The sequence below is a fragment of the Oncorhynchus clarkii genome, chromosome 9, assembly GCF_045791955.1.
Source record: "Oncorhynchus clarkii lewisi isolate Uvic-CL-2024 chromosome 9, UVic_Ocla_1.0, whole genome shotgun sequence".
NCBI lineage: Eukaryota > Metazoa > Chordata > Actinopteri > Salmoniformes > Salmonidae > Oncorhynchus > Oncorhynchus clarkii.
In genome coordinates, this window is record NC_092155.1 from 48,763,605 (window position 1) to 48,784,978 (window position 21,374).

Below are 21,374 nucleotides of genomic sequence, written 5' to 3' on the forward strand. Positions count from 1 at the left end.
TACAGGGGCAGTGAAAAAGGGGCAGCGAAACAGGAACAGGGGCAGCGAAACAGGGGCAGGGGCAGCGAAACAGGGGCAGGGGCAGCGAAACAGGGGCAGGGGCAGCGAAACAGGTACAGGGGCAGCAAAACAGGTACAGGGACAGTGAAACAGGGGCAGGGGCAGCGAAACAGGGGCAGGGGCAGCGAAACAGGGGCAGAGCAAACACTAGTTTGATTGCAGGAATTTACTGTTTGACCAAATCATAGTTTTAGCCAACCCAAAAACATAACTTTTTTTTGTTCTGTTTTCCAGGTGTTCTTTAAAGAAAATACAAAGACGTTAAGGACAGTGAACTTATTAGAAGATGTATAACATTTTCTTAAGATATGATAAGACAAAATGCTTAAGTGATTCGTATTTTCCTTCAACTTTCTCAAGAGGCAATGACGCAGCGTTTGTCTACCACTTTGTGTAGTCGTTAGCAATGATGCGAATGACAACCATTTTCTGGTAGATGGAAAGGCTTTCCCAAAAACTCCTCAATTAAATGTTAACTACAAAAGTAGTCTCTCTACCTGTCAGAATGATATTATTATTTGCATCAATCCAGTGGTGATTTGTTAAGCAAACTCTGCCATCACCTGTGTTCTACTTAGTCTCTTGCTGGTACACACTTGAATTAAAGGTTATCTACACCCAAACATTTCCCCAAAAATTCCTAGACCTCAAAAGTGGTCTCCTGATGTGGTTTAGGCAATGGTTGTGGACTTAGAACATCAAATGTAGTTGTTCTTCTATTTTTTTTAAAGTGTAATTTTGAGAGCTAAATCCTGTACTACTGGGAAGTATCTGAAACCTGGAAAAGCAAAATGGAGTAAACTGAATTTTTAAAGAAAGAAAATACAGAATTGATCAAAAAATACAACAGATTTTATTGGGCCCTAAATATGGAATGCCTAAATAGTATATTTTCATTAACTCCTTGTCTCTTTTCCCAAGTGAATTTGTCTATCCAGTCGTCTCACCTACCAGTGGTTGTACATACATGTTTTAATGAATCAGATCCTACTGCCTAAACTCCTCTGTGCTGCATTGAGTATTTCAACACCCTAACGTCACATCCAGACAAACATATCCTCCCTACCTCCTAACAAAATGAGGACCCAACTTACTGATGCCACGGTCATTGGAATAATATTACATTTAATGCAATAGAATTACATTAAAAACCCTTATTCACCTTGCAATGCAGAGGGTCGTTAACATTGCACAGGTATGACATACTGCATACTCTATCAACTATGCCAAATCCCAGATGCAGCCTTGTAATTGTTGCATTCCAGCCCCTTTTGAAATCAACACCACCCCTATTATTAGACAGATCAGAGAATAACAACCCTAGGTGAATAATGAAGGAAATATGACATTGGACGTATGCCTATCCTCCTGTGAATAGGACCAGGGAAATACCTCACACATTTAATTACAACATAAATACAGACTGATAATACTGATTAGTATGAAATATTTGGGAATGAAATCTGGGCACATAGAGGGGCAGACTAAACAAACAGTGCTTTTAAGGCCGCTGTTCAACAAGAGTTACGGTGGTCATAACAGCCGCAATGATAATACGTTGTGCCGCATGTCTGTCAAGCACATAAACGTAACATATGTAAATCAGGAACCAACACAAATTCATCCTCATCCACAATAAAACAAAAATCTTTCAAATAAAAATCTTATCTAAGTTCTAATAATGTGTGCAAATGTTTCTACTATACAGGAGACCATGTGTAGTAGTCTGTAATAGCCAAGAAAGGTTGACAGTGGAGCCTAAGGAACAGGTGCGTGGAGACACACACACACACATCTGGCTGGCAGACAGGACATGCGTAACATGTTAACAGGGGATGCTGGGATGCATGCAAGAGGCTACAGCTATGTCTGCGTTGCCAGGCAACAGAGAGTAAACAAGACAAAAGAGAAAAACACGATAAAATATCCATATAGACTATATATATATATATATATATATATATATATATATATATATATATATATATATATATATATATATATAATATGCATTTTAGACACTCCGTCACACACACACACACAGGATCAATCAAAGACAACGTTTTTACTGTACTGTCCTTTGCCCCAGACACAAAAAGTAGTCCCATGGCGCAAATATCACTGATGCATTCATCCCTATTATTCTAAGACCAACAGTTGAAAAATAAAATCCAGAAAAAAATCCATGACCCTTGCTCATTTTATATCATTGGGTGTGACACGTGGCGTCCATTGAAAGGCCAAAGGCCATCACAGAGCAGCCTTTTGCACTGTCACATTAGGGGCGCTATTTCAGAGCCAATTATCTGGCTGTAAGGGCAGGCAGCAGGACTGGTAGCAGGACCACAAGGGCAGGCACAGCAGCATTACATCTAGATTTACATAAGGATAGGCAAACTTGTGTCGTTACAGTTTCAATTCCAACTTAAGGTTAGTATTTGATACATTTTCGTTTTCAGCCTTGTCCCTTCAGCAGGGTTTCATGCCCTCTGATAATAATGGTAAGAGAAACACTAATATTGACTAGTGAGAAGAGAGGAAATGCCTGTGGTGAATTTCACTGGCACTGATTACGTGTTCTCGTGAAGAGGGCCTAGGCTGTGTGGGGTGGAAGGACACGGCGATGTGAAAGGGCTGCAAGGGCAGAGTACAGGGCATGAGAAAGTAGAGCCAGGCACTATGGAGTCCAAAGGAGGACGGGGTTGAGAGAAAAAACACGAGAGAAATCGAGTGGCGAAGATTGCGCCCCAATATGTTATCTAGAAGGAATATGAGGCATTCTGCACGGGAGCTACAAGTCCAGTTCATATGATGCCACCTAATGACAACTGAATAGAAAAAAATAAAAGAACACGGATTGAAACATTGCATAGTCAAATCCGATTTCTCCGTTTTCTACCGGGATGCAACCCGATCATATACTTTTCAACTGATGAGTATATGTGCACATCACAAAAGGTTTCAAACAGAAAAGACCAGACAACAGTTTATGAATCAAAGCCACAGTTCCAGAAGTCTATAAAAGCTCTATAAAAACACAGTACATATGTAGGTATGCATGTAAAACACATTATATCATAGCTCAATGTGACATAAAACACACATTTATATTAGGCCTACTGCTTATAAAGCAGAGCACCCCTTTCCATAACAGCTGGTTTCAGAATAGCAGTTGGGATGTCAAATTAAAGGTTGACAAGGGAGTGAAAATGTACTCCTGTCCCATCTTGTCTTGTAAAAAAAAAATTTAAAAAAAATCCCCGTACAGTCCTGATCCCGCAACAGTTCTATAACCCCGGAAATGTTCCTGTCCCACCCCGATAAAAATCCCTCGGTGCCCATTTTTACAAGCGGAAATCAGAAATAACTTCCTCCATTAACTGCTGTTTGTTTGTCCCGGTCATCACTAGTTACCACAGTCACAAAGTCATAAACCCCACCTAACCTTAATCACACTGCCTAACTCTAACCTAAAATGTCATTTTTAGTGTTCATGCATTTTTACAATACAAGCAATTTAGACTTTGTGGCTGTGCCATCTAGTGGAAATCGTCTGTCTCCCGCTTGGGTTGTGAGTAGCCATAGCAACTGCTTCGTTTGGCTGCTGCTCAGCACTCACGAGACCATTGCCTGCACACACAGCTAATATCAACCACATTACGAGATTTGGGCAATGAAGGCAGCCCTTCCTCTTACCCAGAGTTGGATGAACTCATGCATATGGGCATGTGTAATGGTGGGTCTCCGTGTGCATATAAGTTAAAGTAGTGACTGGCTACAACTGGAGCGAGGCATGAGAGTGAGTTGACGGAAGGGGGGAAATTAGCATTTATTTTCTTATTATTATTTTTTCTTAACTAAACTACACTGAGTTTACAAAACATGCGGAACACCTTCCTAATACTGAGCTACACCCCCTTTGCCCTCAGAACTGCCTCAATTCGTCAGACCAGGCAATGTTTTTCCAATTCTCCAGTGTCCAGTGTTTTCATTCCTTAGCCCACTGCAACTGCAGTTCCTTGTTTTTTGCTGAAAGAAGTGGAACTTCAGTTGGTTGCCATAACCCATTTGAGTCAAGGTACAACGAGTTGTGCATTTTTTTATGGGTCTTTGGGCAGCAATATTCTACTGAACTGTCAGTTGACTAACTTGCTCTGCACAATGTGTCAGCCTCCTTTGTCCTCTTTCATCAATGACCCGTTTTCGACCACTGGCCTGCCGTTGGCTGGATGTCCTTTGAGTGGCGGACCATTCTTCATACACATGGGAAACTGTTGAGCGTGAAAAACCCAGCAGCGTTGCAGTTCTTGACACACTCAAAGCGGTGCACCTGGCACCTACTATCATACCCTGTTTATAGGCACTTAAAACCTTTTGTCTTGCCCATTCACCCTCTGAATGGCACACGCACACAATCCATGTCTCAATTGTCTCAAGACTTAAAAATACTTATTTAACCTGTCTCCTCCCCTTCATCGACACTGATTGAAGTGGATTTAACAAGTGACATCAATAAGGAATCCTGTCCTGTTCCGAACTGACTAGAAATTCTCTCCCATTCCTGCCAGAATCAACCTCTGCCAACCTCTAGTCCAAACAACACCCTATTGCCTTTATATAGCACACAAATGTTGAACAGAGCCCTTGTTCCAAATTAGAACCCTATTCCCTTAATAGTGCACTATCTTTGACCAGAGGCCATGTCCCAAATGGAGCCCTTTTCCTTTTGTAGAACACCACTTTTAACCAGAGCCCTATGTATATGAGTAATGCTGTTATCGACCAATGAGAGTGAGAGGTTTACGTCGGCCCCCGTCAAACGTAGTGCACTATAAAGAGAATAGGGTGCCATTTGGGATGCATCCCATGTCCTGCTCCCTCATACCATGTGGACGTGTTATGACCTTGACGAGTTATCTGATTACACTCAGTGTATCATCTGTGGCTAATGCGCTTGTGTTCAAAATGGGAGAGGAGTTAGCGTTGGCCTGGTTTCAACCTGGCCTCTCTGCTGCCTGTGCATCCACATTATCATACAGAGCAGACGCGTGCGTGTGCTGGGTAGTAAACTCACCACTACCCATCTCCTCTGGCTGAGCAGCCCTACTGTAATCTGTAGACTGCACACGTATGCCTACCTGAGTGGGAGTCTCTCTTACTCACACACACACTCACTCTGTGTGTGTGTGTGTGTGTGTGTGTGTGTGTGTGTGTGTGTGTGTGTGTGTGTGTGTGTGTGTGTGCGTGTGTGTGTAAGTGTGTGCGCGTAAGTGTCTGTGTGAGTGTGCGTGCGTGTTGTACAAGCTATTTTACTTGAGCATCAACAGTATATTCTCCAAATCAAGGAATCCAGACACTGCTTGGGCTCCATGTCTGTCTCCCACTGTTTGCAGCTGACAGTAATCACCTTGACTGTAATGAATTCGTTCACGTTCCCTTTGATGCAGATCACCGTTTCAACCACAACATCTCTGCACTGGGCCAGGTACATCCGGGATTAAATGTTTACAGCTTGAGGCTGAGCCATGTATGCAGTGGGCCTATTAGTCCTCAACAGTCCTCGTGCCAGATTATTCTGTGCATCTCCTCATCTGGAGTATTCCTAGGATGTCTGGTTTGGTCTTGAGGAAATTAAAGGCTAAATCCTCAGGATGGTTCTTACGTTTATGGTGGATATATGGGTAGCCTTTTTACACATGTAAGTACACCTGTGATTCATCTAGCTTGTCAATGCAAGGACAATTATAATACCCAAGAGGGCCAATGTACTGAAAGTGTTTTTCTAACTAAAATTACATTTAAAAAATCGAATTGTATTTGTCACATGCACAAAATACGGGTGGAGACAACTGTGAAATGCTTGCTTACGAGCACTTCCCAACAATGCAGAGTTAAAAAACAATAATAATATAAATACTAATCTTTGATCAATAGATTCAGTTTAGTACTGATGTCTGTATTAACGTCCCTAATACTAGGGCTGACCCTGAATCCCAATTTTGAGGTTTGAATCAGATTTGCCATTTAAAAACACGGTATCATTCAAATCCACAATTTACAAATGTCAGCTAAGTAGCTATGGTTGCTAACGTTAGCTAGCATTCGTCACTGTATCTGCGCCAAAACTCAGTTATTTCTCATAGAATAGGAATAGAATAGAATATTTGGGGTCAACCCTACTTATTACTGTTGTGTGGAAGACATACCACTCTTGGTACTTAAATAAATACTTATAAGCACATCAGAGAAAGCTTACAGATCTTAAACATCTGCAGTACTGCACGTATTAATGAGGGCATTATGCCTATCCTATTTAAGACTGAGTTATATTGCCCATATGACGGGGTAACCGCCGGAACAGAGAGAAACCATTGACAATTCAAGAAAAAAACTAAATCACAATGCCTGAAAGGTCTAGAAAATCTATTTTTCTTGGTTTTCTGTGAGCAAATGAAAGAAGAAATCTACAGAACATATCTCATGACCATGCCAACAAGCTTGGAACCCTACCAAAACAAACAGACTTTTATCGCAAACCATTTTGAGCTGCTGGCATGCAATTTAGCTCAGGAAGATTAAATCCTGAGAATAAACATAGGTTTGTGAACAGAGCACGGAGAGGGAAGATATTTTCACTCACTGAGAAAAAAATAGATTAAATGGAGATTGTTGTGGATTCGTTCCAAATGCCATCCTATGCCCTATATGGTGTGCTACTTCTGACCAGGGCCGGTAGGGAATAGGGTGCCATTTGGGACACATCTACTTGGGACATTGTAGCCAGGCAGCCTCCTCAGAAAAAGCACAGCCTGTCATGTGATTAATAATGGGAGGTATTCCCTAGACTAAACCAAAAGATTCCAGATGATTCCACTCACCACTCAAGTAAAAGAAGCATGTCATATTGCCTAGATTCATACAATGCCATTTAAATGAAAGCTGCAATCCATATATAATACATTTAAAGTAAAAACATTTTTAATTAATGTACAAATCGCAGATTGCACCATTAAAGATTTGTTAATGACACCTGAATGGAACATGCACTCGGTCACTCACTGCTGTACTCCTCCACAAAGCTTTTCCACATTCTGCTGTTGGATCTGACAACTGTCGCAATGACTGACCATCACCAGTAATATTTCCTCATACATCCGAGACAAGTTGTAAAGTCAAGACCAGCGCAGCAATTAAATGTGAATCAAACAAAATGTCAAAACTGGTTCAGACTTAATTCATGTATTTTTTTATCACATTGCAATCTCTATTTAAGCAGTAAGGCCTGAGGATTTATGGTATATGGCCTAGGGCTGTTCTTATGCACGACAAAATGCACAGTGCCTGGATACAGCCCTTAGCCGTGGTACTGTATATTGGCCATATACCAGAAACCCCAGAGGCGCTATTATAAACTGGTTAACAAAGGAATTAGAACAGTATAACATTTGTTTTTTGTCATACTCGTGTAATATTGTCTGATATTCCACACCTTTCAGCCAATCAGCATCTAGGACCCAAACTACCCAGATTATTATATACATTATACTGAATTTAGAAGGTGATAAACGGTGGACTATGTCAGACCAAGTCTGCTAACTGAACTTGTAAGATCCTGTCCTCACAACAAGACCCGTTACTGCAACAGGTATAAACGTACCCGATGAGATAGTTTACCAAAAATCTAAGTTAAATCAGACATTCGTATCCCTCAAAAGTGGGTTACATAGATCCCACATCATGCAGTCAGAAAAATATGCAGACCTCAATCCCAAACTAATAGGAAAGATGAGCACCACCTAATTCCATTAGAATAACAAACTGAATCTGAAGTGAACCATCCCGTTAATACACACCAAATGCCATTCTTCCATATCCACCTCCTACCTTCCAGCCACTGCCTGCCTCCCGGTAGTAGGGGAAGTTGTCACATATCCACTGGTAGATCTCGCTGAGGGTCATCCTCTTGTGCGGCGAGCCGTTAATAGCGAAGGTGATAAGGCTGGCGTAGCTGTAGGGTGGTTTGCCATCCCTATGCTGGGCCACCTCCTCCTGGTCCAGCATGTTTCCCTGGTCCAGTGGGGCATTCTTCTTTCCCAGCCCGTGGCCATGATGTCCGTGGGGGTACCCGTGAGTGTGGTGTTGGTGCCCGGCATTGGACTTCTGGATGGCCGCCCGCATGGTAAGCTGGGGAAGCCAGTCCATGGAGGTCAGGCTGCTCCCTAGTTCAGAGGTCATGATGGTGGTGAGGGGTTGGGGGACTCAGGGGCAGGGTGGGGAGATGCTCCGTTTTCGCTCACTGGATTGCTGTTGCACAGCGGCACCGGCTGAATTCTAGAAGAAAAGTAGAGTGTTTGCTCAACAACAGAAAAACTAGGAAGAAATTAACAGATATGAAACGGTATGCACTGCAGCTGACTGGACTACGGATGAATAGAAGTGTCAGGAGATGATAGTGTAGGTGTGTGATCAGATATGGTCAGGAGAGGGATTTGGTGCTCTTGATTCTTTTCATGAAATGGTCCAGATTTCAGCCCAGCAAATACTGTGTCTGTCATAGCCTCCTCAATATCAAACATATATTTGACATAGAAAGTGTTTCCTCTAAGTTTCAACTTCACTCAAAGCTGTAAATTTAACCATAAAGAAACAAAGGCATCCGTAAACAAAGTAATTTGAGTTAATTTTACCAAATTCTTACTGTTTTTGTTTCTTTACATCTCTTCTCTGGCCCAAGCATCTGTGGAATGTACTGAACCGAAAGGTAGAGTAGTCCTTCTATGGTGCATGTTCATACGCTCCTCATTGAGGCTGTAACACAGAAAGCACACACAAAAGGGGAGTTTGTCAAGTCCTGGCTGACAACACTCATTAGTGAAAAAAAAAAATGACTTTATCGCAAAGCCACCCACCACAACAGCAACACTGTCGGAGTTCTGTCTATCTGGCTGGCTTCTGTCATTCTCCCTCCAACAAAGTAGAAACGGCAACTCGATCTGCGTAGTGACTAAAAGCTTGGGAATTTTTTTCACAACTGGCTGCCAAATGGGGGAACAGCACGGGAGGAATTCCAACTCCCCAGAGGAACCCGAAAACCCAGAATCTCCAGTGTTCTCTGTCGACGTGCCCCACTCTGCTGTCAAGTCCAGGCCCACCTCTCAGTTTCAGACCTGAAGGTAGTAGAGCTTCTGCCACAGACAACCACAGTGCTTCAGAAGAGAAGGCTCTACTTTTAATTTGTTTTCAGCTATTTCTATAAGACTCAGATCCACACAGTACCATAATCCGCAAAGGTATGTAGAAGAACACAAACAGGGCTAAATGTTGCTGTACACAAATAACACTTCATATATTAATAAAATCTAAAATATCTATTTCAGAGTATAGGATCATTTCAGTGTGGACCTGCTCAAACCCTGAAAATACAATTTCCAGGCTAAAACCTGGTCAGTAGTAGAGCTAAGCCTCCAAAGGATACCTGTACATCTCTGAGCCCATACAACCTTCAAGTGTCCTTAAACAGAGACAAACACACCAGCCCACGCAATCACACACACACACACACACACACACACACACACAGTATCATCTCCTGAAACTTCTAAGGCGGTCTACCAGGAATACAAAACTCTCAGTTTCTGCAGATCACCCTCGAGAGCAACATACAAGAGAGGAAAACTAAGACAATACTCTGCCCGCAAACCAGTTTAATTACAAATTGAAAAAACAAAAATGTTTAACGCATATTCATCTAGCCAAACATGCTGAGAAAATGCTGGTTGAGCTTTTGTACCGCCACCCCCGTCTCTTCCTGAAGGCCCTTGACAGTGGCACTGTGAGAGAAAGCAGAGCCAGACCCCCAATCCCAGGAAGCCATCTTAATTAGTCCACCTTTCTGCTGCAGGGGGATGGGGAAGGGAAAAAAAACAACACAAGTTATTATTTTTCCCTCATTAAGAGTAGGCTTTAGCTGCAAATCAGGCTGCCACAAGCCCCGACCTGCTGTGCTGCTGCTGCTGCTGTTGTTGTTGCAGTTTAGAGCGTGGGCTTGACTGTTGTGATGGCATAGCGTTAGCATAGCGAGGCGCTAGGATGAGTAATACGCTAGAACAGAGAGGGGGCATGACACTGCTTCTGGGAAAAAGGGGACCGAACACCCAAAGACAGTGATTACCCAGTCAACGAGTCCCACAGTGACTGCCCTAACCCATATACCTGGAAGCGCTCTGCCTCTTGTATCTGAAGCAAGTGTGCCGTTACAGTTCATTTGTTTTCCTTCAAGTCTGCAGAGGCACGCCTTACTGAGCTTTCCAGAGTAAAACAGTTAAATAGGCTAGCTATTTTGAAGCATTGAGTTCCGTAGCACAGGCTCAATTGGTACACAGGGTTCAGAGCTAGTCTCTGATTTGTGGTTGTGTGTTAATACCATCACTGAGGTATTTAGCTTCTGTAACCACGGCTCAGCCATGATGAAGCAAGCTCCTAAATCAAATATCTGAATGTAACCTCAACTTGTACCACAGCCATCCATAGAATAATTGCCTGTCATGAGAGTTACTTGACACATAGTAATTATAGACAAAAACAGGAAGACTTTTGGGAACCCTGATACCTTGGATAGAAGGGGCTTGTGCCAAGTCTGCAAATGGATTCATTAAAGGGGCAATCAGGTGGGTAGACAAGCGGTTAAGAGCACTGTGCCAGTAACCGAAAGGGCGCTGGTTTGAATCCCTGAGCCGACAACATGAAAAATCTGTCCATGAGCAAGGCACTTAACCCTAATTGAGCCTGTAAGTCGCTCTGGATATGAGCGTCTGCTAAAATGACTAAAATGTAAACAAACATCTAATAAAACACATTAATATTTAATGTCAAATATCAAATAACAGCCTCCAATGAATTTCACATCAGAGGGATTCTCTCGTTCTCCTTGCAGCTGGGCTGTAAGTAAGGAACCTTTCAAATGCATAGTGTGGTGACAGTAACGACACCAATACAATCACAAGCATAGCCACAGGAAGTAGGGGTGCTGAGGGTGCTGAAGCACCCCCTGAAAAATCTGAACAAAATCTGAAAAATTTTAAAAATTGTATTGCTTTTGAAAGAAACATGTTCTCACAAAAGTAGTGCCCTGGGTATTTACCAGCCTTGTATTAGCTGAATGTTATAGCCGACTGTAGCGCGGGCAAAAAAAATGTTTTGCCGCCCGCCTTCGACAACAAATTCTCAGCAAAAATTAAATAAATTCACTCGGCTATGATCACAGGACTCACATCTAAAGACCCCCTTTGAAAAGATACACAAATGATTGCCAGTCTAGAAGCCTATACAGTTGAAGTTGGAAGTTTACATACACCTTAGCCAAATACATGTAAATGAAGTTTTTCACAATTCCTGACATTTAATCCTGGTAATAATTTTATGTATTAGGTCACTTTATTTTAAGAATGTGAAATGTCTGAATAATAGTAGAGAGAATGATTTATTTTAGGTTTTATTTCCTTTATCACAATCCCAGTGGGTCCGAAGTTTACGTACACTCAATTAGAATTTGGTAGCATTGCCTTTAAATTGTTTAACGTGGGTCAAACGTTTCAGGTAGCCTTCCACAAGCTTCCCACAATAAGTTGGGTGAATTTTGGCTCATTCGTCCTGACAGAGCTGGTGTAACTGAGTCAGGTTTGTCGGCCTCCTTGCTCGCACACGCTTTTTCAGTTCTGCCCACACATTTTCTATAGGATTGAGGTCAGGGCTTTGTGATGGCCTCTCCAATACCTTGACTTTGTTGTCCTTAAGCCATTCTGCCACAACATTGGAAGTATGCTTGGGGTCATTGTCCATTTGGAACACACAATTGTGACCAAGCTTTAACTTCCTGACTGATGTCTTGAGATGTTGCTTCAATATATCCACAAAATTTTCCCCTCCTCATGATGACATCTATTTTGTGAAGTTCACCAGTTCCTCCTGCAGCGAAGCACCCCCACAACATGATGCGGCCACCCCCGTGCTTCACGGTTGAGATGGTGTTCTTCAGCTTGCAAGCCTCCCCCTTTTTCCTCCAAACATAACGATGGCCATTATGGCCAAACAGTTATTTTTTGTTTCATCAGACCAGAGGACATTTCTCCAACAAGTCTGATCTTTGTCCCCATGTGCAGTTGCAAACCGTAGTCTGGCTTTTTTATGGTGGTTTTGGAGCAGTGGATTCTTCATTGCCGAGCGGCCTTTCAGGTTATGTTTTACTGTGGATATAGATACTTTTGTACCGGTTTCCTGCAGCATCTTCACAAGGTCCTTTGCTGTTGTTCTGGGATTGATTTGCACTTTTTGCACCAAAGTACATTCATCCCTAGGGGGCAGAACGTGTCTCCTTCCTTAGCGGTATGATGGCTGCGTGGTCCCATGGTGTTTATACTTGCGTACTATTGTTTGTACAGATGAACATGGTAGCTTCAGGCATTTGGAAATTGCTCCCAAGGATGAACCAGCCTTGTGGAGGTCTACAATTGTTTTTCTGAGGTCTTGGCTGATTTCTTTTGATTTTCCCATGATGTCAAGCAAAGAGGCACTGAGTTTGAAGGTGGGCCTTGAAATACATACACAGGTACACCTCCAATTGACTCAAATGATGTCAATTAGCCTATCAGAAGCTTCTAAAGCCATGAATAATTTTCTGGAATTTTCCAAGCTGTTTAAAGGCCCAGTCAACTTAGTGTATATAAACTTCTGACCTACTGGAATTGTGATACAGTGAATTATAAGTGAAATAATCTCTCGGTAAACAATTGTTGGAAAAACTACTTGTGTCATGCACAAAGTAGATGTCCTAACGGACTTGCCCAAACTATAGATTGTTCACAAGAAATTTGTGAAGTGTATGTAATAAGTGTATGTAATCTTCCGACTTCAACTGTATTCAGAGTCATATCCCTGTAATGCTTGGAGAAGATCTTATGTAAAGTGTTATTGAAGTGTTGTGGTTGCAGGTTCAATTAGTACATCTAAAGCCTTTTCTTTTGGGGGGTGTTGCTATAGACCACCAAGTGCTAACAGTCAGTATCTGCTTAATATGTGTGAAATGCTTGATAGTGTATGTGATGTAAATAGAGAGGTCTACTTTCATGGGGAACGGAATATTGACTGGTTTTCATCAAGCTGTCCGCTCAAGAGGAAGCTTCTTACTGTAAACAGCGGCTGTTTTTTTAATGTTGTTTAATTTCACCTTTATTTAACCAGGTAGGCGAGTTGAGAACAAGTTCTCATTTACAGATGCGACCTGGCCAAGATAATGCAAAGCAATGCGACAAAAACAACACAGAGTAACACATGGGATAAACAAACACAGTCAATAACGCAATAGAAAAATCTGTGTACAGTGTGCAAATTAAGTAAGGAGGTAAGACAATAAATACGCCATAGTGGCAAAGTAATTACAATTTAGCAATTAACACTGGAGTGATAGATGTGCAGATGAGGATGTGCTAGTAGAAATACGGGTGTGTAAAAAAGCAGAAAAACAAAAACAAATATGGGGATGAGGTAGGTAGTTGGTTGGATGGGCTATTTACAGATGGGCTGTGTACAGCTGCAGCGATTGGTAAGCTGCTCTGACAGCTCATGCTTAAAGTTAGTGAGGGAGATATAAGTCTCCAACTTCAGTGATTTTTGCAATTCGTTCCAGTCATTGGCAGCAGAGAACTGGAAGGAAAGGTGGCCAAAAGAGGTGTTGGCTTTGGGGGTGACCAGTGAAATATACCTGCTGGAGCGCGTGCTACGGGTGGGTGTTGCTATGGTTACCAGTGAGCTGAGATAAGGCAGAGCTTTACCTAGCAAAGACTTATAGATGAACTGGAGCCAGTGGGTTTGGCGATATGTAGCGAGTACCAGCCAAAAAGAAAGTATTTAGGTCGCAGTGGTGGGTAGTATATGGGGCTTTGGTGACAAAACAGATGCACTGTGATAGCCTCAGCAAATTGGAGGCAGTCTATTTTGTAAATGACATCGCCGAAGTCAAGGATCGGTAGAATAGTCAGTTTTACGAGGGTATGTTTGGCAGCATGAGTGAAGGAGGCTTTGTCTCGAAATAGGAAGCCGATTCTTGATTCCATTTTGGATTGGAGATGCTTAATGTGAGCCTGGAAGGAGAGTTTACAATCTAACCTAATCTAATCTGGAGGTTTGTTAACACAGTGTCCAAAGAAGGGCAAGATGTACATAAAATGGTGTCGTCTGCGTAGAGGGGGATCAAAGAATCACCCGCAGCAAGAGCAACGTCATTGATATATACAGAGAAAAGAGTCGGCCCGAGAATTGAACCCTGCGTCAGCCCCATAGAGACTGCCAGAGGTCCGGACAACAGGCCCTCCGATTTGACACACTGAACTCTATCTGAGAAGTAGTTAGTGAACCAGGCGAGGCAGTCATTGGAGAAACCAAGGCTGTTGAGTCTGCCGATAAGAATACGGTGATTGACAGAGTCGAAAGCCTTGGCCAGGTCGATGAAGACGGCTGCACAGTACGGTCTTTTATTGATGGAGGTTATGATATCGTTTAGGACCTTGAGTGTGACTGAGGTGCACTCGTGACCAGCTCGGAAACCGGATTACATAGCGGAGAAGGTACGGTGGGATTCGAAATGGTCGGTGATCTGTTTGTTAACTTGGCTTTTGAAGACTTTAGAAAGGCAGGGCAGGATGGATATAGGTCTGTAACAGTTTGGGTCTAGAGTGTCTCCTCCTTTGAAGAGGGGGGTGACCGCGGCCGCTTTCCAATCTTTAGGAATCTCACACGATATGAAAGAGAGGTTAAACAGACTAGTAATGGCGGCGGATAATTTTAGGAAGAGAGGGTCCAGATTGTCTAGACAAGCTGATTTGTGGGGATCCAGATTTTGCAGCTCTATCAGAACATCAGTTGTCTGGATTTGAGTGAAGGAGAAGCAGGGGGGGCTTGGGCTAGTTGCTGCGGGAGGTGCAGAGCTGTTGGCCGGGGTTGGGGTAGCCAGGTAGAAAGCATGGCCAGCCGTAGAGAAACGCTTATTGAAATTCTCGATTATCGTGGATTTATCAGTGGTGACAGTGTTTCCTAGCCTCAGCGCAGTGGGCAGCTGGGAGGAGGTGCTCTTGTTCTCCATGGACTTTACAGTGTCCCAAAATTTTTGGGAATTAATGCTGCAGGATGCAAATTTGAAAAAAGCTAGCCTTAGCTTTCCTAACTGACTGTGTATATTGGTTCCTGACTTCCCTGAAAAGTTGCATTTCGCAGGGACTATTCGAAGCTAGTGCAGTATGCCACAGGATGTTTTTGTGCTGGTCAAGGGCAGTCAAGTCTGGAGTGAACCAAGGGCTGGCTATATCTGTTCTTAGTTCTACATTTTTTGAAAGGGGCATGCTTATTTAAGATGTTGAGGAAAGCACTTTTAAAGGACAACCAGGCATCAATATCCTTCCAGGATACCCAGGCCAGGTCGATTAGAGAGGCCTGCTCGCAGAAGTGTTTTAGGGAGCGTTTGCCAGTGATGAGGGGTGGTCGTTTGACCGCGGACCCATAACGGACGCCGGCAATAAGGCAGTGTATGTAGAGGGCAAGTTGGTCAGGATGAGATCTATGAGGGTGGCCATATTTACGGATTTGGGGTTGTTCCTGGTAGGTTCCTTGATAATGTGTGTGAGATTGAGGGCATCTATCTTAGATTGTAGGACGGCCGGGATGTTAAGCATATCCCAGTTTAGGTCACCTAACAGTACGAACTCTGACGATAGACGGGGGCAATAAATTCACATATGGTGTCCAAGGCACAGCTGAGAGCTGAGGGGGGGGTCTATAACAAGCGGCAACAGAAGTCAACAAATGAGAGTGCCTGGGGACACACATGGCCTGGGCTAACCTCTACATCACCAGAGGAACAGAGGAGGAGTAGGCTGAGGGTAAAGGCTATAAGAACTGGTCGTCTAGTGCGTTGTGAACAGAAAATAAAAGGAGCAGATTTTTGGGAGTGGTAGGATAGATTCAGGGCATATTGTACAGACAAGGGTATGGTAGGGTGTGTGTACAGTGGAGGTAAACCTAGGCATTGAGTGATGATGAGAGATGTTGCATCTCTGGAGGCGCAAGAGATGTAATAACCTTTAATCTGATTTAGATTATTAATCAACCTACCAGGGTGTTTACAAACACTAAAGGAATAAGATCATCCACATGTATCTACCACATTTTTACTCTGTAGAACTTTGTTCTAAAGCTGTATCCGTACCCATTGGACGCAGTGATCACAATAGTGGCTATATCCAGGAAAGCCAAAGTTCCAACAGCTGGGCCTAAAATAGTGTATAAGAGATCATACAAAAGATTTTGCTGTGACTCTTATGTTGATGATTTAAAACATATTTGTTGTTCTGATGTGATTAATGAGGAGCATCCAGACGCTGCACTTGATGAATTTATGAAATTGCTTCTTCCAATCTTTGATAAACATGCACCTGTTAAGAAACTGACTGTTAGAACTGTTTAGGCTCCAAGAATTGTTGAGGAATTTACAAGCTGTATGGTTGAAAGAGATGGAAGGAGTGGCTAATAAGTCTGGCTGCACATCTGACTGGCTTACTTATTGCAAATTGAGAAATTGTGACTAAACTCAACAAAAATAAGAAGAAACTGTATTATGAAGCCAAGATCAATGATATAAAGAATGATGGGAAAAAACTTCAGTACTTTAAAGGAAATTATGGCCAGAAAGACAAATTCAACTCCATATTTCATTGAATCAGATAGCTTATTCCTCACAAAACTATTTGATGTTGTCACGCCCTGACCATAGAGAGCCTTTTTATTCTCTATTTTGGTTAGGTCGGGTGTGACTACGGTGGGTAATCTAGGTTGTTTTATTTCTATGTTGGCCTGGTATGGTTCCCAATCAGAGGCAGCTGTTTATCGTTGTCTCTGATTGGGGATCATATTTAGGCAGCCATTTCCCCACTTTTGTGGGATCTTGTTTTTGTGTTGTTGCCTGTGAGCACTCCAGAACGTCACGTTTTGTTTATTCTTTGTGAGTTTCACAAATAAAAAGATGTGGAACCCATATCACGCTGCGCCTTGGTCCGAATGTTATTTTGACGATTGTGACAGATGTTGCCAATTATTTTAATGATTATTTCATTGGTAAAGTGGGCTAACTTAGGCAGGAAATGCCAACAATGAACAGTGAGCAATTGTATTCATGCATTAAAAAACAATAATGAAAGAAAAGCATTGCAAGTTAGAATTTTGTAAAGTTAGTGTGGGAGAGGTGGAAAATGTTTTGATATCAATCAATAATGACAACCCTCCTGGTATTGACAAATTAGATGACAAACTACTGAGGATGGTAGCTGACTCTATAGCCACTCCTATCTGTCATATTTTTAATCTGAGCCTAGAGGAAAGTCTTTGTCCTCAGGACTGGAGGGAAGCCAAAGTAATTCCGCGACCCAAGAGTGGTAAAGCGGCCTTTACTGATTCTAACAGCAGACCTATAAGCTTGCTGCCAGCTCTAAGTAAACTGTTGGAAAAAATTGTGTTTGACCAAATACAATGATATTTCTTGGTAAACAAATTAACAGCAAACTTTAAGCATGCTTATAGAGAAGGGCACTCAACATGTACTGCACTGACACAAATGACTGATGATTGGTTGAAATAAATTGATAATAATAAGATTGTGGGAGCTGTACTGTTATATTTCAGTGCAGCCTTTGATATTATTGACCATAACCAGTTGTTGAAAAAAAACTTGTGTTATGGCTTTTAAACCTTTGCCATATCGTGGATTCAGAGCTATCTAATAGAACTCAAAGGGGTTTCTTTAATGGAAGCTTCTCTAATGTCAAACATGTAAAGTGTGGTGTACCGCATGGCAGCTCTCTATGCCCTCTACTGTTTTCTATTTTTTACCAATGACCTGCCACTGGCATTAAACAAAGCATGTGTGTCCATGTATGCTGATGATTTCACCAGATACGCATCAGCAACCACAGCTAATGAAGTCACTGAAACCCTTTAACAAAGAGTTGCAGTCTGTTTTGGAATGGGTGGCCAGTAATATACTGGTCCTGAACATCTCTAAACCTAAGAGGATTGTATTTGGTATAAATCATTCCTTAAGTTCTAGACATCAGCTGAATCTGGTAATGAATGGTGTGGTTGTTGAACAAGTTGAGGATACTAAATTACTTGGCGTTACTTTAGATTGTAAACTTCCATGGTCAAAACATATAGATTAAATGGTTGTAAAGATGGGGAGAGGTCTGGCTATAATAAAGAGATGTTCTTCTTTTTTGACACCATACTCCAAAAAAGAAAGTTATGTAGGCTCTAGTTTTGTCTAATCTTGATTATTGTCCAGTCATGTGGTCCAGTGCTGCAAGGAAATACCTAGTTAAGCTGCAGCTGGCCCAGGACAGAGCGGTATGTTTTGCTCTTAATTGTAATCAGAGGGTTGATATAAATACTATGCATGCCAGCCTCTCTTGGCTAAGAGTTGAGGAGACTGACTGCATCTTTTTATCAGAAACAATGTGTTGAAAATCCCAAATTGTTTGCATAGTCAACATACACACAGTTCTGACACACACACTTATCCCACCAGACATGCCACCAGGGGTCTTTTCACAGTATTATATAGAGCTCTAATTGCATGGAACCTCCTTCCATCTCATATTGCTCAAATAAACAGCAAACCTGGTTTCAAAAAACAGTTAAAGCAACACCTCTCCCCTATTTGACCGAGATAGTTTGTGTGTATGAATTGATATGTAGGCTACGTCAATCAAAATCAAATGTATTTATAAAGCTCTTCTTACATCAGCTGATGTCACAAAGTGCTGTACAGTAACCCAGCCTAAAACCCCAAACAGCAAGCAATGCAGGTGTAGAAGCATGGTGGCTAGGAAAAACTCCCTAGAAAGGCCAGAAACTAGGAAGAAACCTAGAGAGGAACCAGGCTGAGGGGTGGCCAGTCCTCTTCTGGCTGTGCCGGGTGGAGATTATAACAGAACATGGCCAAGATGTTCAAATGTTCATAGATGAACTGCAGGGTCAAATACTTATAATCACAGTGGTTGTCGAGGGTGCAACAGGTCAGCACCTCAAGAGTAAATGTCAGTTGGCTTTTCATAGCTGATCATTCATTGTATCTCTACCGCTCCTGCTGTCTCTAGAGACTTGAAAACAGCAGGCCTGGGACAGGTAGCACGTCCGGTGAACAGGTCAGGGTTCCATACGTGTGCCTTTAATTGTTTTAATGTATTTCTGTCCTTGAGCTGTTCTTGTCAATTGATGTGATGTATTATGTCATTCTGTATTATGTTTCATGTTTTTTGTGAACCCCAGGATTAGTAGCTGCTGCTTTTGCAACAGCTAATGGAGATCCTAATAAAATACCCCAAAATACCAAAACTGAAACACTCTGGGCAGAGAGAAAGAGGGGTGATCCCAAAGAGGATTAGATTAGCAGGACTTTGGTAAGTGCATTGATTCCTATTATTCCTTATTATCCTGACTTTCAATATTATATCATTTGCCTGAAACTAAAACAGATATGCATATTTTGGTGAACGAGATTAGGGCCAGTAATATGTTCCTTCCCCCGTTCAAAATAAAGTGACAAAAGCCTGTCTGCCACACAGGTCTGGTGCCTTCAAGAGGGAATAGTGAGCAATAGGGCACTTTAAATTTTATTTGCAACTTTTAGCCTCTTCCTAAAAAACATGAGCAGTAACAGAATGATGAAAAAACATTTTGGGTTTTTTTTTCAGTGACTTTAAACATGATTTGAACATATTTCAAAAAGCCCTGAAATTAGCACAACCCTGTGAACTGGTTATGAGACTCACAACTGGGCATATTGTCCATTTTTAGAAGAGTTTGGGCCTGTGTGTTATTGTTATTGTATTCGCCCATTAGACTTTTGTGGCTGGGATGCACTCACTCAGATGATTGCATCGCTAACAGCCCCCCGCTGCTCGCCAGGCTTTTAGACCGAGAGTGGCTTTACACTTTACACCGAGAGTGGCTTTACGCATTTTAATAGGGATCCTGAATGGAGTGAGAGAGAAGGAATCCAAATATTTTCTATCGGAAGAAGGCGAAGTAATGACAACCCCCGAGTGTGATGAGCTGACGGGGTTTCCGAGGAGGACTGTGTTGTGTGGCTATGCTAATGTTTCAAAAGGAGCCTGTCGGCACGCCAAGAACTGTCACGTCTGGGAGTACTGGGCATTGGAAAGAGGGAGAAAAAAAGGGTCCAAAAAGGCAAATCCATGTTCATAATTACTTTCCGCCTCGATGCCAGACGACATTCCATCTGAAAAAAGTTCAATTATAAGATACTGAGGCAAAGCCGATGCCTTTTTTTGCGGGTTCTTGCTCATCTTTCAATAAAATTAAGTTAAGCCCCATGTTTAACTCCTGGAGAAGAGAGCTTGATAATTACTTCTCTAAGATCTGTGGGCGTGGTTGGCTGTCATTCCACATTGATATATAATATCATTCACTTCAGCTATCTGATCTGGTTGGATTTATTGTTAACGCTCATTTTACTCAGTCTCAAGGCTATTCATGGGGAACACTTAAGCTATGGGTTTTCCTTACATCCGGGATTCATATTCAGTATCATACATTTTCACTATGGCTCTTTGCTAAACATCATTTTGTCTTGTGTCAAACTTTATTTTGCAGGGAGCAAACAGTTATTTCAAAATATACAGTGGCTATCTTCTGCAGGGACACGGGTGCATACAGTATAATTCATGATCCATATATATTACTCATTGCCACTTCATTCTTAAGTTCTGCATGCAATGCATAGGCATAGTCTTTATAATATAGCCTTTGTTGTATCAAATTGTATTGTCATGTGTACAGGTTAGGCAATCATATTCACTCATCATGGGGCTATGACATTTTTATGTTGATCTAGCACGGCTCTAGCGCATGTTTGCAGTCTCGGCTTTATGTTTGGTTTCAGGTGTGTAACCCACAGGCCTACTATTTCCCCTTAACATGTTGTGCCGTTTCTTCTCCACTCGCTATCGCTCTCTACTCTCTACTAATTCTAGTACAATGTATGGAACGGCATATAACATCGGCACGTCTTTCATGGTTGTGCCCTGCCGGCCGTGAGAACTCCCATCCACTGCTCTACAGGCTGATTGCTGTTGTGCTGTTCACAGCTACACTGAGTGTACACAACATTAAGAACAGGCTCTTTCAACGGGACAAAAGATTTCAGTGTCTTTGAACGGGGTATGATAGTAGGTGCCAGGCACACCAGTTTGGGT

General features: G+C 42.2%; 1 protein-coding gene across 1 annotated transcript in view; it reads right to left on the reverse strand.

The window, feature by feature from the left end:
* Positions 1-8,888, reverse strand: part of LOC139416457 (forkhead box protein J3-like) — a 54,811-nt gene extending 45,923 nt beyond the window's left edge. Inside the window, exons 1-2 of the mRNA XM_071165073.1 lie at positions 8,759-8,888; positions 7,945-8,391 (exon numbers count right to left, since the gene is read on the reverse strand). Of these exons, the coding sequence (XP_071021174.1) occupies positions 7,945-8,295 (351 nt within the window). The 5' untranslated portion in view covers positions 8,296-8,391; positions 8,759-8,888. The remainder of the gene's footprint in view (positions 1-7,944; positions 8,392-8,758) is intronic.
* Positions 8,889-21,374: the final 12,486 nt, after the last annotated feature.